The 16,992-nt window shown below is 47.5% G+C and overlaps 1 protein-coding gene across 1 annotated transcript in view; it reads right to left on the bottom strand.

Moving 5' to 3' along the window:
* armc2 (armadillo repeat containing 2) overlaps positions 1-16,329 on the bottom strand; it is a 32,573-nt gene extending 16,244 nt beyond the window's left edge. Inside the window, exons 1-6 of the mRNA XM_056581572.1 lie at positions 16,223-16,329; positions 12,742-12,888; positions 11,417-11,670; positions 10,984-11,056; positions 10,415-10,580; positions 3,835-3,952 (exon numbers count right to left, since the gene is read on the bottom strand). Of these exons, the coding sequence (XP_056437547.1) occupies positions 3,835-3,952; positions 10,415-10,580; positions 10,984-11,056; positions 11,417-11,634 (575 nt within the window). The 5' untranslated portion in view covers positions 11,635-11,670; positions 12,742-12,888; positions 16,223-16,329. The remainder of the gene's footprint in view (positions 1-3,834; positions 3,953-10,414; positions 10,581-10,983; positions 11,057-11,416; positions 11,671-12,741; positions 12,889-16,222) is intronic.
* Positions 16,330-16,992: the final 663 nt, after the last annotated feature.

The following is a 16,992-nucleotide window of genomic DNA, read 5'->3' as shown; positions in this document are numbered from 1 at the left end:
AATCTTTATTGATCTTTAAAGTTAAAGTTTTTAACATAGATGACGTGTCCTTATGAATCTGACATTGAAAGAAAATGCACCTCAGAGTTGTAATAATTAAGGCCTATTCTAAACCGCAGTGACCGTGGTTTGATTCCTTCCCGTGGTCCTTTGCTGAATGTCCTCCCCTCTCTCTCCCATACCTTCCTGTCTATCTCACTCTATCATAAAGCATAAAAAAGCATTAAAAAAAGTTAATAATGGACAAAGGTAATGCTGTGGCCCATTCCTCTGGTGTGTGCTCTATTCTAAGGGAGTCTCTTCCCCTGAGTAGAGCACATCCCTTGGGCCTCCCGGTCCCAGCCGGCTCCCCAACCTTAACCACAGAACCGACCGTTGGTCAACACGACCGGTATGACCGCTGGTCCACCTCCCCAATCAACCGGTCCAAGGAACCAGCCATATGACACGCATGTCTAGTTGTCCAGTCAGTCGGCACAAAATGGATGTTTTATTCTCAGTGGAAAATGCAATATTTAAGAATGCCTCTGCATTACAATGAGTATTGCTTACATTTCCATCAAAGATTTGTGCATTTTATTTTACTAATCTTCATTCAATGAATGTATATTATGTTTATTTTTTTTTGTAAATATTATTTTTTTATCGTTGCCATGATGGTTAATCAAACAGCTTGCATTTAGTCTGAATTAGTTAGCTTTTTGTGTAGGTCGTTGATGTTCTTTCAATAAAAATATAGATGTTCAATGGACCCAGGGATTATGTATTTATTTTTCATATTTTGACAGACATCCCAAAAGGTTATGTTTGCCATTGCTTCGCCAGAAAGTAAAAATTGGATGTTGAACAAAATAATCATGTCAGATTAATACTGCTTTAAAGGTTTTGAAGTGTGAATGTAGTCAACAAAGTAAAAGGCACACACCTTGTTTTTCAGAAAACAACTAAAATGATCTAGATGGGGGTCATCGACCTACTGGAAGTTAGGGAGCCCGCCCGGGTCACATGGTAGAAAACAAACCTTGATGTGTATATCCATGCGCTCGGCTTTGGTTTTTTTCTACACAGCAGGGATTCCCCATGAGGCATTTGGACGGCAAACTCAAATTTTAATCAGACCGGCATCTATACATTAGGAATAACCAGCATATCACTGTTGTTTTCATGAATATGTTGTAAAATGGAGATATTTCTGTTCATTGTTAACCAAATATTTTTAGTTTTTAACATTGTTTTGAATATATTATTGAATTCTTTGAATGATGATGATATCTGAATGTTTTTTGTCTCTGGCTGAAACACCATGTTTGCCTCATCATGCTTCATGGGGAATCCCTGCTGGAACAAAACAAATTCATGCAGACGGATTGGGAATCCAAGGGAATGGTTTACAAATACGTCCGGATGGAGTTACACGTCAAGGAATTTTTTCTACCATGTGACACCAGAGGGGCTCGGCAAGAAGTGATGCAACACACCAAACACCTTCATTCAAACAACCATATCTATCATCTAGGTTGGAGTTCATGTTGACAAGTCTGGCAGTAAACGTATCCCTCAACATTAACAGAACGCAAAATGTTTTGCAAAAAATGCTATAGGAAAGGGTGGGGGCCCAGCAAGGGTGACATCATACCTACAGCCAATAAAGTCACACAAGCTCAAACTGAGCTAAGGAACCAGATCCGTCAATAGTATTCAAACTTGTAGATATTCTCCTGAGAGTTTATCGTCATCCAAAGAAATACTATTTTCTCTTTAAAACATGAGCAGTCCCCCCCACCCATTGCACACCTAAAGAGAGAGGAGTGCAGTGCTGATGAAGCCATAATGACACCGAGAAGTAGCACAGTACAAGTACAAATGATCCTGAGGCGGTTCTGGTCAGTTCTTGAGATGGCAGTGCCTCTCCCAGAACAGGGTTAGACCGGGGGGAGCGTGGCCAGGACCCAGACCCTGTTTGATAGCATTAGCAGGCTGATAATAAGGGTTTGTGTAGCAGGGCGTTTCTCTGAGACATGACCTCATCCCTCTCAGTGGACCGCTTTACCGTGGCACCACGCTGCACACAGCTGCCAGCCCTGCAGATGGGCAACAGATCCAATAGAGTGCTGTCCAGAGCTGTAAACCCCCAGGCTTTAATGGGGGGAGTGGAACAGAGTGTGTGTAATCTTATCTGTCTCTGGGCCCCATCTCCACTCATCATGTTAATCTGTCACGCAGTTCCTTTATATATGTATTTAATTATTTACAGTTTCTGACTGGTCTGCATGAGATTACCTGATAACATGGCGTGTTTAGTACTTCAATAGTCTCACACATCAAACCTATTATTCTAAATTCTGATTGCAGACGAGCGGTCGATAAACAGGGCTTTTTTCTTTAGCGATGTATCAGTTGAGACTAACCGTGTTGCTGGCCCCTCGTGAACAGGACTGCTATAGCCTCTACAACAGGACTGCTATAGCCTCTACAACAGGACTGCTATAGCCTCTACAACAGGACTGCTATAGCCTCTACAACAGGACTGCTAAAGCCTCTACAACAGCACTGCTAATTATCTTCAGTGTACAATCCTGGATCCTCACGGGGACGGACCACCAGGAGGTCAGGTGCTACCAGGTTGATGGTGCTGTAAAAGTGTTTCACAGTTTTCTACCCCCCCGCCCCCCCCCCCCTTCCCCCCAAATCAATACTTGGATTTTGATACCCGGAAACCAGCAGACCTCCTGTCCACTTGGGTAGAGAGTTATGCCCCACGACTGATGAGGTCATCAGAAAGGAGAGCATGAGGGGAAGCCCTCCCCTCCGGAGGTGTAAAAGCCGACAGGTGAAGGCCATGACAGATGAGCTCATATCATGAGCGGCTTTGGCCAAGATGTACCGCAGCGAGCTATGATACGGTGCATTGTGAGGGGAAGGGCTATCGTGCATCCATTTGTTGGTAAACCACTTTGGACAACAATGGTCATGTCAACTGATGGCTCCATACGTAGTTAATGTTTTTGAGAAGGTGTGTGTTACGTGTTTGCAGAGAATAAAGTATCTGCCCTGGTATTCAGAATCCCCTACACATTCAACCATTTTCCGGTGAAAGGAATTGGAATATGGTTTTGTGAAACAGAATTCAAAATATTTACACTTAAATGTAAGCGTTAAACATCGACCAATAATATGATAACCTGCAGGCACCAACATGCTTTTCAATTGTAAAACAAAGCTCTTGGGTGTTGTGCCTGGTGGCTTTCTATTGTTTGCATCAGCTCACCATGCCAAGGGGCTGCGATTGGACAGTTGACTTTCTTTTTGTCTCTAAGGAAAATAGACAATACTGTTGTCTTCTCCACTTCTAAAAGCATGGCAAAATAAAACATCTACTAGCTTCCATTAAACTTCTGTACAGCTAGAAAATTTGTTCTGATAATCATAACAGTCATCATTTATCACTATGATTCATGTCAATGGAATCATACCAAAAATGTGTACACTGTGTCCTAAAACATATGCAGTTTCTCCAAAGAGAAAAAATGCAGAGAGATTAAATCGGTAAGATGTCTTTGAAAGTGGACACACAGAGGATGCGTTATCAGGCGGAGCTAAGAAGAGGATGAGCTAAAGTCACACAGAAGAAAGATGGCTATAATTCAACCTCACAATCTAATGGCTGCCACAGCAACCTTTGTGTGCCAATGAATCCTCCCCGGTTATTGGTCCACAGTCACTCGGGTCAGAAAGGGTGTGTGTGGGTGGGGGGGATGGGCGGGTGTGTGACCACAGGGGTCAGGGGGAGACTCGAAGACAAACAGTACGAGCCGGAGGAAGGGAAAGGCGTACCTTTCAGCGGCGATGTGTTGTGGGCCAGGTCCGGGAGGGGGATGGTGTGTCCCAAGAAGTCTCCTGTCCTCCTTCTTCTCGGACGGACATCTTTGGTCGCGGCTCGCTCTGTCCTTGGCTGCATCAAGGAGCAGAGAGGAGATGTATGATTCAGAGCTGGTGCGTGTGGTGATGGAGAGTTATACTACCTTTCCATTCAAAATAGCAGCAAACCGTAATTCTGCCAGACTGATAACTTGGAGGGTACATTTTGTGAATGACCAGTTCAATTTAGTTAAAGATACAGTGTGTAGAACTCAGTGGCATCTTGCGGTGAGGTGGAAGATCGCAACCAACCAAATACAACCACTGCATACTTGTGATTTGGATCCACGAAATCATGTTACTTTTGAGGGCTTTGATGCATGATCTGACAGATTATTTGATATCATCGATTAAAACAATTGTAAATAAAACCGCAAGCGGTGATTAACGGGGTCCGAGAAAAATTAAAACTCAAGAACACACTAATGGAAGATATATAGATATAACATAATTGTCATATTTAAGGAAAGATGTTCCACTTATATACCTAAACTGCAGCCTCATTCACATGGTCAAAATGTCTATTGATACACACAACATCCAGAAAACTCAAAGCACACATTGGAAGTTGCACTACAGCAGCCTCCACAAGGCTAGGAAGGCGGACGGTTATGCTGCCAAAGTAGACAAGCTAGTGTCCTTCTTCGCTGAGATTAAGAGATTGCTCTTTATCCTTCAGCAAGTTAGGTTAGCGTCAACCCAGGGGTCAATCCCTCAGGTTGAGGCTCCAATTACACCAGAATGGGACGGAGATGCCCTGTCTACGAGGGCATTCTGTAGCTAGTTCTTTGAGGACAGGCCGGGACAGGGCGAGGCAGAGGCTTCTACCCAGGCTTCTGAAGACGGCTCCCAGCATGTAGGGAGTGGGTCTAGGGCAGGCTCAGAAGCTTCCCCGGCCACGGTTAAGCCAGTGGTCCGTTTGGCACTGGCAAGCTTAGGGTTGGATGAGGCTCCAGCAGCAATTGCTCCAGCTAGTGCATTCTTTAGGCGTGTTCCGCCACAAGATACTTTTTCTGTCCCTCCCTCCCAGCCATATATTGAGGAGCTTCACAGATGCTGGCCAGACCCCAGATCTCTATCTCATCACACCAGTGACAGCAGGGCCTTGGCTTCAATGCAGAATGCCAGCAAGCATGGACTTGACTGAATGCCAGCCGTAGAGCCGACCATTGCCTCCATCATTGTGGCACCAGAGGAGGTGTTGAGGCCGAATGCTCGCTGTCCAAGGCCACAGTGTCGCATCACTGATGACCTATGAACGAAGTGCTATGACACAGCGGCACGTATGGGCCGTATCGGGAACTCCTTGTCCCAATTGATACTGGCCATGTCTCCGTCCTTGCAATCATCCAGTGCAGATACTTCAGCACAGAGTCTAAGTGACACGTCTTTGCAGGCGTTTGCATTCATGACCAGAGCGCTTGGTAGGCTGATGTCGTCGCTTACGCTGGCTCGCCGCCAGGTATGCCTGGCCCAGTCCCCATTATCAGAGCCATGCTGGAGAACCCTCCGCACACTCCCCGTAGTTCCGGGAGGGCTGTTTGGCCCAGGCCTTGGATCGTGGCATCCAGGCTAACCAGACACGGCAGCAGTTTGCTAGCCTTCGGGGAGCTACATCTCTACTGGGACAGCAGCCTCCACAAGGTTATGGCACCAATCGTCCTCTGCCGCCAGCGCGTCCTAGTGGTTATCCCTGGACCCACACCAGCCCCTGAGCCCCCTATCAAACCCGTCGGGCCCCCACAAGGCCTGCAGCCCAGGTCAGGAGGGGTCGGGGGTCAAGGTTCCCCCCCCCAGGCCCCCACGAGGACGTGGGGGCAGGTACTGACGGCTCAGGGCCGGGCGTCGGGCGCTTCACCCAGCAGCACCTCATCTGCTGGGGAAGTTGCACTACAGACCCTTGGGTGGTGGCCACGCTTTCCCAGGGGTACAATCTCCAATTCCGACGCCGGCCCCCAGTTTTCAGGGGGATCAGACTGACTACAGTCAGTGACCCCATAAGGCGACAGGCCCTCAGCCAAGAGGTATCTACCCTCCTGGAGAAGAAGGCCATCAAAATCGTAGATCCTCAGACACAGGAAGGTGGCTTTTACTCAGTGTATTTTTTAGTTCCAAAATAAGAGGGTGGGTCTCGCCCTATACTATTTTCTGAAAGTATTGCCTTTTCAAATGCTAAAGACAGCGGAAGTGCTCCAGGCCGTCGCATGGCAAAGCTGGTTCACATCAATAGATTTAAATGATGCATATTTTCACCTCCCGATAGCACCACATCACAGGCCATACCTGCGCTTCTCATTCGAAGGGCGGGCCTACCAGTACAGGGTCCTCCCATTTGGGTTATCACTATCCCCACGGATCTTCACATGGTGCATGCAGGCAGCGCTCGCACCAATGCAAGCCACCGGAATGCAAATCCTCTCTTATCTGGACGATTGGTTTATTTCCGCTCCAACCCGGGAACGGGCAGAGCAGGACACAACAGCCCTCCTAGGCCATGTTGAAAGGTTGGGTCTTACAGTCAACCAAGTTGTTGAATTCCCAGCCAAGAGGTACTGTTCCTTGGCATAACCCTGGACTCCGTCCAAATGCTTGCCTTCCCGTCTCCGCGGCGGGTAGAGGCCATACTCCAGATCCTCCTGCATTTTCGGGAGGACAGGATGGTAAGGTACAGCCTTTTTCTCAGGCTGTTGGGAATCAACAGTAATAGTGCCACTGGGCCTCCTCCGCTTGCGGCCGTTCCAAGTTTGGACCAATGGCCTCCACTTAGATCTGAGGTTGCACGGATCCAAGAAAGTCAGTGTGTCCAGTCAATGCCTCCTGGCATTACAACCCTGGAGACGCAGGGCATTTCTTGCCAAAGGTGTCGCATTGGGTTCGATCCCCTCACGCCGCGAGGTGGTGGTGATCGATGCTTCGCTCTCGGGCTGGAGGGCAGTGTGGCAGCACAGGGCGGTAAGAGGGCTCTGGAGTGTGCAGCACAGGACACGGCACATAAATGTCCTCGAGCTCCATGCTATTTATTTAGCATTCGCTACGCGAATTCCTGCCATATTTGAGGGGCAGACATGTTCTGGTACGATGCGACGACAAGTCAGCTGTTTACAATGTGAACCACCAAGGGGGCACAAGGTCGGCTTAGTCATTACAGGTTGCACAGCAACTTCTTGAATTTGTTCTCCCTTACTTTTCCAGCCTCAGGAACCTTCCAGGGCCACAGAACGCGGTGGCAGACTTTCTTTCACTCCAGAAACCACCGTCGGGGGAGTGGCAACTTCACCCAGAGGTAGTAGAGGCAATTTGGAGCAAATATGGCACAGCAGAGGTGGACATGTTTGCTTCAGAGTCCACAACACATTGCTCTCTCTGGTTCTCTCTGTCAGGGATGAGTCCGATGGGACAGGATGCCTGGCACATCCATTGCCACGTCAGCTCCTTTATGCTTTTCCGCCATTACCACTGATAGGGTTAACTCTACACAGAGTTCAGAAGGGGAACCACATATTCCTGCTGGTTGCCCCAAACTGGCCAGGGAGACCTTGATTTCCAGTAATGTACAGGCTGCTGGATGGAGATCCATGGTGTCTGTCGAAGAGGCGGGACCTGCTCTCACAGCTGGGGGGCCACATCTGGCACCCCAGACCAGAGTGCCTGCAGCTATGGGTTTGGCCCTTGAGGGGCATGATACACTTATAATGGAATATGACCAGGAGCTAGTTCAAACCATCATAGACTCAAGAGCTCCCTCCACCAGGGCATTTTATGCTAACAGGTGGAAGATATTGGCAAAGGTTTTTTGCAGTCCTTACTGGAAAGGAAGCTATCTGCTTCCACTTTAAGGGTCTATGGGGCTGCCATTTCATCCAGGCACATTAAGGTTGATAGCCAGACGGTGGGGTCTCATTCTTTGGTGACCCGATTTCTTAAAGGAGCCCAGCGGAGGAACCCCCCACAGGCTGTCACGGTTCCCTCATGGGACCTACCTCTGGTACTTGGAGCCCTCCGTCTCTCCCCATTTCAGCCCCTCGATCAGGTGCCACTGATCCAGGGGCAAAGGATGCCTTTCTTCTAGCGATCGTGTCAGCCAAGTGTGTGAGTGAGCTTCATGCGTTGTCAGTGAGTGAACAGTGCATACACTGGAACTCAGACGCCCACTATAATCAGGTCATAGAGCTAGCAGCTTATGGCCCCTCACACCCACCGGATGAGGAAGCTAGTTCAGCAGAACTACTCGGTGCCCGGTGATAGCCTTGAGATGTTACATGTTACTGCTGGTTTTCGCCAGTCTGATGGCCTGTTTGTCTGCTCGGGGGGCCCGAGGAAGGGGCAAACGCTGTCCAGACAAAGCCTTTCCAAGTGGGTGGTGGAGGTAATTGAGGAGGCATACAAGTCAAGAGGACTGCCTTTGCCTCTTAACATCAGAGGCCATTCAACCAGGAGTGTCTCCACCTCCTGAGCAGCACTACGAGGAGTGCCTCTAAGTGAGATTTGTGCAGCGGCCTCCTGGGCTTCAGCGTGCACCTTTGACCGATTTTACAGGGTCAATGTAGCCGCTCACCACACAGTGGCTGCAGCTGCTTTTCAGGAACCCTCAGGCCCTTCCTAATAGGTGGGTACAGGATTCCTTGTGACTATGTTGGTATTAGTCATCCAGTGTTAAGCACTGTCTCTGGCGGTCAGTAAGATTGAAATTGAACGAGAGTCACGTATGTAACTTCGGTTCTATGAATTCTGGATGACCGCCAGAGTCCTCTGTTATGCGTGTTTATCAACACGCATCCGCCGTGTTGATAAACAAATAACCCCCCTATTGAACGAAGTCAAACCGAGTGAGCGTGCCATTCACAGACACCAGAATGAACGAGTTCACAGTAACGTTCGTCAGGCAGTAATACAGTACGTTCAGTTCACGTTCGCCCAAAATATGAACGAGTTCATGAACTATCGTTCAATGAACACGTTCACGCACAACACTGGTCATGTGTGATATTAAATACTCTACCTGTGCATGCGCGATGGATAACATCCAGTGCTAAGCACTGCCTCTGGCGGTCATCCAGAATTCATAGAACCGTAGTTACATATGTAACTCTCGTTAATTATGAAGGAAAATGGTTAACGAAGAAGTTCCCCTTAATGCCATGCTGTGTCTTGGCAGACCGATTCTTGTAAACTAATGAGCCGGAATATTGATTGCCTGATGAATTTCAGGTGCTGTTCAATGTTGCGTTTCTTAAATTAGTGGCAATGACAGAATGTCATGTTCAGCTTGTTCATAATGCTTTAATCAGGATTTGACCTCTCAACCTAAGGATCACCAGTACAAGGCATGGGCCCATTGAGCCACTGACATACCTGAACTGCATGAAGCCTCATTCACATGGTGAAAATGTCGATCGATAGGCACACAACATCAAGAAAACTCCAAGCACACATTTCACAAGAGAATTAAGGGCTTTCTTGAAAGAATACATATCTGAAAATGTGCACTGTTAATGGTATCCACCTAATGATAGCCAAATGGTAGTTATACAATAACAAAATGGTCATATAGGCAAAATGGGTTGAGACTGTGGACGTTTGGCTTTTCTATGAAATTGTGGAAAAAGTAAACATTTTTAGAGCAGAAGACCAGGGTGAAAAAGATGCATCAGATTTTAGAGATTAATATAATGAAAGAATTTTTGATTCCAGGTCAATCTCGTAAGGAGAAATAAGGCTAGTTCATATTTTTTTTAAATAGCGCCACCTTTGGGTGCATTACCAAAATGTGGGTATATTAGTAGTGGGGGATATTGGCATCCACCTAATAATAGTCCATGTTTTTTTATACAATAACAAAAGGGTCATATAAGGGTCAGTTTTATAAATGCGTCTGATTCTAGATATTAATATTCTGAAAGAATTTTGATTCCAGGTCAATCTGGTGAGGAGAAATAAGCCTAATTCATGATTTTTTACAATAGCGCCACCTTTGGGTGCAGTACCATACATTTGGGTTTATGGGTAGAGGGGGTTATTGGTAACCAAACCTGAAAATTTCAAGAGTTTTCGACTTACGGTATAGGCTGCAGTACGACTTTTACAGTATTTGAGGGAAAAAAAAACGTTACAGAAACAATATGGGCCAAGCAGCTTCGCTGCTCGGACCCCTAATAAGTAGAACAAGTGCTTTTCAGAAATGGTTTGGGGAATTATCCTGACACAAGCCGTTCAGTCACATGTAGGACCTGCTCCCTGAGTAGATATGAAGTGCTCATTCTAAGGTAACAAGTTTTAATCCATTGAATTATGCACTGATTTAATCGTAGTATTTTCAATTTCGGCCAAATATGATCTGCTAGATAGTATTTTAAATTACAGCCAAATATGATCTGCTAGATAGCATTTTCAATTAAGGCCAAACATGATCTGCTAGATGCCACTGAATTGTACACACTACTAGTTCAAACTAATTCAGCTTCTTTGACTCAATGTTTGTATTCAGTTTTCTTCTTACCACTGCAGGGTCGATCCAGAGGGGGCAGAGAGGTCGCTGACCCCGCCCGAGGGGGGCGTGTCCTAGCTACCTGAAGCCCCCTTTTTGCGTCTGGAGGTTCAGTGGGGGGTCTTGGGTGGGCCCTGGCCAGCTCCTCACCGGTTTCTGTAACTCTAAGCCTTGGTTTCTATTACCGCACAACATTTGGATCGTTGTTAATACCTCTTGATATAAAGAACATTAATTCAATGTTTGAGTTTAATGTTTGACTCATAGTTGGGTTCTCAGTGAAGTATTGATACCAATAATTGGATGGGAATATGTACTCCATCCTTGATGCATCAGAACATGTGAGGTAGAAAGTGGTGCTGATATTGGCTTAGTAATTGCACTTTATTGTTGGCTCGAAAAAAAATAATTATGCCTCTCAACATTAATGTTTGGTTATAGTACCTACTTGCAGAAGGTGTATTATAAATGTAGTGGAATAGATTTGATATAATGGGGCAATTGTAATCAGTCCCCCAAAATGTAAATCTTTAAAACAAAAGGTGTGCAGGCGTTTAGGATGCTATTCTTTGGAGACATACATGGTCAATAGGAGACAGCCTCGTCCCTGAGCCCGGTCGGGAGTCGGGCGCATCAAAACTCAGAGCATGGATGCTGTGGGAGACAAAAATGCATGTGATGCTATGACACCCAACATTACTTCCGGCATATTCCAAAAATTTGGAAAATGTTCCAAAGGTGGTTTATTCAGAGACACATGATAAACAAGCTTGTGTTCTTGAGGTGGTTCATGAAGCATCTCTCGAACTTAAGAATTCAGTTTATATTGGTTTATTAATTTACCCAGGTAAACCTTTGGTCTGTCATAAAACTCATAAAACCTTGTATGCTGTTGTCTACTATGTTGAGAAGATACCATTCATAACTGAAGTTAGCTTGAAACATGTTATCAAAATGAAGCATAGACTAAATAATTGACGTCATAAGTCAACAACAGAGCCTCACTGTGCTGACCTGAACGTGGACGGGGGCCTGGCTTCACAGTCTGACCAGACATAGTTTCCCCCGAAGAGTTGTCTGGCCCCATCTCTGGGGGTGTGGGGCCGCTTGGTGCTGAGGCTGCGCAGCGACTGACGTGCTTCCTTCACGATCTCCGCACTGGTCCTGCTCAGACTGCTGCGTCTCACCATGGGGAACGGGATGGCGTCATCGCGTTGGCTCTCCATGGTCATGTGATGGTCTTCATCTGATGGTCTTCATTTGATGGTCTTTGTGTGTTTAAATGATTTGCATTAAGAGTGTTTTACATCAAGAAAAAAGGTTGCAAAAGGATAGTATCGTGGACCTATTTCATAACGTAGGCCTACTAAGGCCACTCAGATCTTCTGAGACCAATTATAGGCTTTTTGTTGACTTTAACTTTCTGCTAAATCTTAAATACATTGCACTTTTAACTTTTGCACTATTTCTACAATGCATTTTTTTAACTGTCCCTTTATTTTCTTTTATTCTTCCAAATTTATTATATATATATATAATACATTTGGAAGAATAAAAGAAAACTTTTTCTACAAGTCCAAAAGTATATATATATATACACTTTTGCACTTGCGCAAAAGTTTGAAGTGCAATGTATTTAAGATTTAGCAGAAAGCTAAAGTCAACATAAAGTCTTCAGTCTTGTTTCAAATTTAGTCAGGGTTGGGGCAAGTTTTAAATCCTCAGGGAGTTTATTGCAGCTATTTGTTGCATAGTAACTTATTACCTCTTTCCCATTTTTTGTGTTTATTCTGGGGATAATTGGTCTCAGTAGATCTGATATATATATATATATATATATATATATCAAGAGCCTGTTTCGGCGAGTATACGCCCACATGCAGAGCGAACTCGCTGGGGATCAGTTTCTCCAGGCCCCCTGTATCCTAGGGCTGGACTTCCTGCTATGCACAGGCTACCAGCTGGACCTGGAGAGGGGGGCGATTGGCCTCCAAGGAGGGCCCACAGTCTATATGGCCCCGCCAAACACATCCTACATCCGGCCCCCACCGACAACAGCTCAGATGGACCAGTCACACGTCACCGGCCCCCCTTCACCCCCTTGCAAAGACCTTCCAACCACAATGTTGCAGCCCCTGCAGACTACTCACTTGCCGCCCCGGCACCCCACTCCATGAGCCTGGGCCCCTTCCCCTGCCCTGCCCAGCTTCCCCAGACAGGTGAGGAGACTGTGCTGTCTACTGTGCAGGCAATTTGGCAGGGGCATTATGATGGACTAGACCCTAAACAGCAGGAGCAGCTGTGGCGACTACTGGCAGAGCGATGTGGGTCAGACGCACCTGGTGCAGCATGTAATCGACACTGGGGATGCCAGGCCCATCAGAATGCACCTGCGTCGCCTGCCCTTGGCCCACCAGGAGGCTGCGGACCAGGCGCTGTGGGAGATGCAGCAGATAGTCCCTGGGCAGCAGCCGTGGTGATGGTGCCTAAGGAGGGGGTTAGGAGATTCTGTGTTGATTACAGGCCACTTAACGCAGTAACAAGGAAAGACATCCCGCGCACTGATGAGGCCTTAGATGTCGTAGCTGGGTTGTCCTGGTTCTCCTCACTCGATCTCCACTCTTCCTACTATACTTTCAGTCCCCCCTCGCCCCTGATGCCAGACCCAAGACTGCATTCTGCACTAGCAGAGGGTTGTGGCAGTTTCGGGTCCTCCCTTTTGGCCTCTGCAATGCACCTGCGACCTTCGAGAGGCTGATGGACAGAGTGCTCGCCGGCATCCCCCGGCAGCAGTGTATTGTCTACCTGGAGGATATACTGGCACACGGGGGCTCCTTCAAGACAGCAGGAGGAGGACGCAGGATGGAGACGGCAGCAGGAGGAGGACGCAGACCTTCGACCAGTGCTCCAGTGGTTGGACCTACAGCGACGGCCCCCATGGTAAGAAGTGGCCGTTCTCTCCCTGTTCACCTAGGGTCTGTGGGTTAAGTTCGAAGCCCTGCGACTGTAGGATGGCGTGCTTCAGCGGGCCTGAAAGGAACCCGCCACCGGAGAGGTGAGGTGGCAGGTGCCTCACTCTCTGCGACCGCTTCAAGCAGTCCATGGTGCTGTGGGCTCGGTGCACTTTGGGTGAAAAAGTCCCTGCGTCGCCTCCGCCTTGGCTTCTACTGGGGGCAGCACAAGAGGGACGTTGAGGACTTCTGTCGCCTCTGTGATGGCTGCACAGCCCGCAAAGGCCCCGCTGAAAGGTCCCATGCCCAGTTACAGCAGTTCCTTGTGGGGTTCCCTATAGAGAGGGTTGGGGTGGATGTGGTGGGCCCGCTACCCTGCACAGAGAGGGGGAAGAATTATGTCCTCACGGCCATGGACTATTTTACGAAGTGGCCGGAGGCGTGCGCTCTGCCTGACCAGTGGGCAGAGACCATAGCGGACGCTTTGGTCGGCGGGATGATTAGCCGTTTTGGGGCAGCGGAGTCCATCCACAGTGACCAGGGGAGAAATGTTGAATCCCGTGTCTTTGCGGCTTTATGTAGCAGGCTGGACATGCAGAAGACCCGTACTACCCCCCTGCACCCAAAGAGTGATGGCTTGGTGGAGCGATTTCATCGCTGTATGGAGCAGCACCTGGCCATTGTCTCGGCTGAGCATCAGCGGGACTGGGACACTCATCTGCCTCTGGTGCTCATGGCGTACAGGTCAGCTGTCCAGGAGTCGACGTCCTGCACGCCTGATCTGCTAATGTTGGGCAGGGAGCTTCGCACCTCTGCTGACCTGGCGTTTGGCCGGCCCCCCGATTCTCCCCCTGTTCCTCCCGGCCCACAGTATGCCAGGAGACCCCAGGACCGCCTGGAGACGGCTCACTCCTTCGCCAGGGGACAGCTGCTGAGCGCAGGGGTGAGGCAGAAAAGGAACTATGATGTGCGTTATCGTGGCAGGCACTTTGAGGCTGGGGAGCTGGACTGGACCTACAGCCCGCAAAGAAAGAAGGGAAGATGCCCGAAGCTTGATAGCGAGTGGATAGGGCCATGCAGGGTCCTGGAGAGAATGAGGGAGGTGGTGTACAGGGTCCAGCTACCATCTCGGGGAAAGAGGGTGGCCCTCCACAGAGACAGGTTGGCCTCTTATCGAGGCACCGCCACCCCTCAACCTGCTCCAGCGAGCCCTGCAGCTCCCCGCACCGGGGCGAATGGGCCCCGGGCACGCACACTAGGGATGCAAACAATTAATCGATTATCGATTAATTGTCGATAAGAGATTACTCGATTAAAATAAATTACTTGCAATTAATCGCATTTTAACCCGTAATTCCCCAACCGTCCACGTGAGGGCGCACTTGACGCCAGACGTACTTGACGCACACGCGGGAACACAAGCGGGAACACAAGCAAAGCAGTGCCGTGTTCCAATACCCGTACTTCCATGAGTATACTTAAAGGAAGTATACTATCCGCACTGGCTACTACGTTCATTTTTCAGATGCGAGTGCTGTTCCAAATCGAGTACTCCGTGGTGCACTAACCGGAAATTACGATCACGACTGCCGCCGTGGCTCCTCCCCCGCAATAAACATCCCGCTTTGAACGGTGAACTATTTACGCCTAGCAGCTATAAAAAGCTATAAAAACTACAAAATGACTATTAATGCAGGCTATGTGGAAAATGCGCCGACTTTGGCTCAGCCTGGCTCCGCCTCTTCTGCAACGTAGCTAAGAAGGCTGCCGTTGAGTACGGGGAGTGTCCTTCGATCCACACTTCACGATTAGCCCGTTTTGAGTACGGCATCCGGGTCCTTGAAGTATACTTCTTTTCGCCGGATCTGAATTGGAGTACTGCGTACTCAAATTTTGGCTAGTAAGTACGGACAGTACGGGTATTGGAACACGGCAGGACAAGACAAACGAAAAGCGGGACACTGACACGATGAAGAGGGCAAAACGGAGTGCAGTATGGAGCCACTTTAAGTTGGTTAATGACGACAAAGACGCCAAATGCACAATATGTGGAAGTATTTTAAAGTACAACAACTAAACGACTTTGTTAAATTACCACCTAAATGTGCCACATTCAGAAGGAAATTCAGCTTCTCAGAAGAATTGCCGCTTATCAATTAATCGATCATCGATCGATAAGATGAAACAACTATCGATTAATGAATTACTCGATAATTTGCATCCCTAACGCACACCTCATTGTTCTGGCCCTAGGTCCCCAACTAACCCTATCTTTGTCTCCCCGTCGATCACCACAGTCAGCACCATGGCCCCCAGCCCCGCCCCTCCGTTTCCCCCTATGACTGGACATCATTATGTCACCGGCGAGGTCATTACAATATATATATGCATTATATATTTTAATATGAAGCACTTTGAGTCTGCCTTGTGTATAAAAGTACTATTAAGCGCTTTGAGTGTGAGAAAAGCGCTATATAAATTAAATCTATTACTATTATTATTATTATTATATGTAAATAAAGTTGCCTTGCCTTGCCTAACCAGATCTGCGTTACGTATATGTTTTTGCTCTTGAACAAGGAGCGCGTTCACATCCAATCACCATGGTTACGCAGCGTCGCTGAGGACGTCGATTTGTCAACAAACCAAACCAGAGCAATGCAATCGAGGGGCAATGCTCATATAAAGTAATGAAGTAGATAAGGGAAACTACACGCAGTGGGATTGATCATAACGTAGCCTGGCCTACAATATAAGAACGATAACTAATAACCAGTGATGCATGCAACGGACAGGGCTCGTGAGAGGGTTAACGTTAACGCACTCATGATCAATGAGGAGACAGAACATAGATAACGTTTAGACTTACCGATTATTGTTAATCTTTGAGCTGATAACCACACGGCCGCCGAAGTGTCTGCATGTCTACATTATAGGTGAACTCTACACGGAGTTTCACAACAGATGCGTTGGAAACTTCGGCGGTGACTTCACATGCACGAGCTTTACGCAGCGGTAGGTCACGAGCACGTTCCTCCGGGAGGCTGAGAAGCGACGAGGCTGGCTGCTGGACATCCGATCCATCAGTTCAGTTCAGCTCAGTTCTTTATTTGTCCAGAAAGGGAAATTTGGTTTACAGCAGTGGAAAAGACACAAAACAACATCTTAAAAGACATGAGGCCTGACCACATATAACCATTAAAATAAAATACCACTGTCCGTTAATAAAAGTCTATTCCATTTTAAATAAAGCGCTTTAGTGCTGTTTGAAAGTGCCGTCAAGGTTTAACACTTGTTAAGTGCATTAATTGCATGAGGAATAAAGGACAATTTAAACCTTTTGCACCTCACCCTTGGCATCCTATACCTTCGACCAGATGGAAGGAGAAATTATTCCTCCAAGAGGGGATGGTCAGAGCTGGCTAACCCTAACCCTGCCCTGGCTGAAATGCACCGGGCCTTCCTCACAATCTGTCTTGCCCAGATCTTCTTCTGTTGGCCTACCTGGTCAGACTCATGTGTCAATGTGATCAGAAATCTGACTGTGTGTTTGCATCAACTTCAAGTTTTATTTTCCAAAAGGTAAGCCAACAATTGTTAAATGCAACTCAAAAGTCATACAATGGACCATATATAGGA

Source organism: Gadus chalcogrammus, chromosome 21 (genome assembly GCF_026213295.1).
Source record: "Gadus chalcogrammus isolate NIFS_2021 chromosome 21, NIFS_Gcha_1.0, whole genome shotgun sequence".
In the NCBI taxonomy this organism is placed as follows: Eukaryota; Metazoa; Chordata; class Actinopteri; order Gadiformes; family Gadidae; genus Gadus; species Gadus chalcogrammus.
Note: the sequence above shows the minus strand (reverse complement) of the source record. Positions and strands in the feature narration are given on the sequence as shown.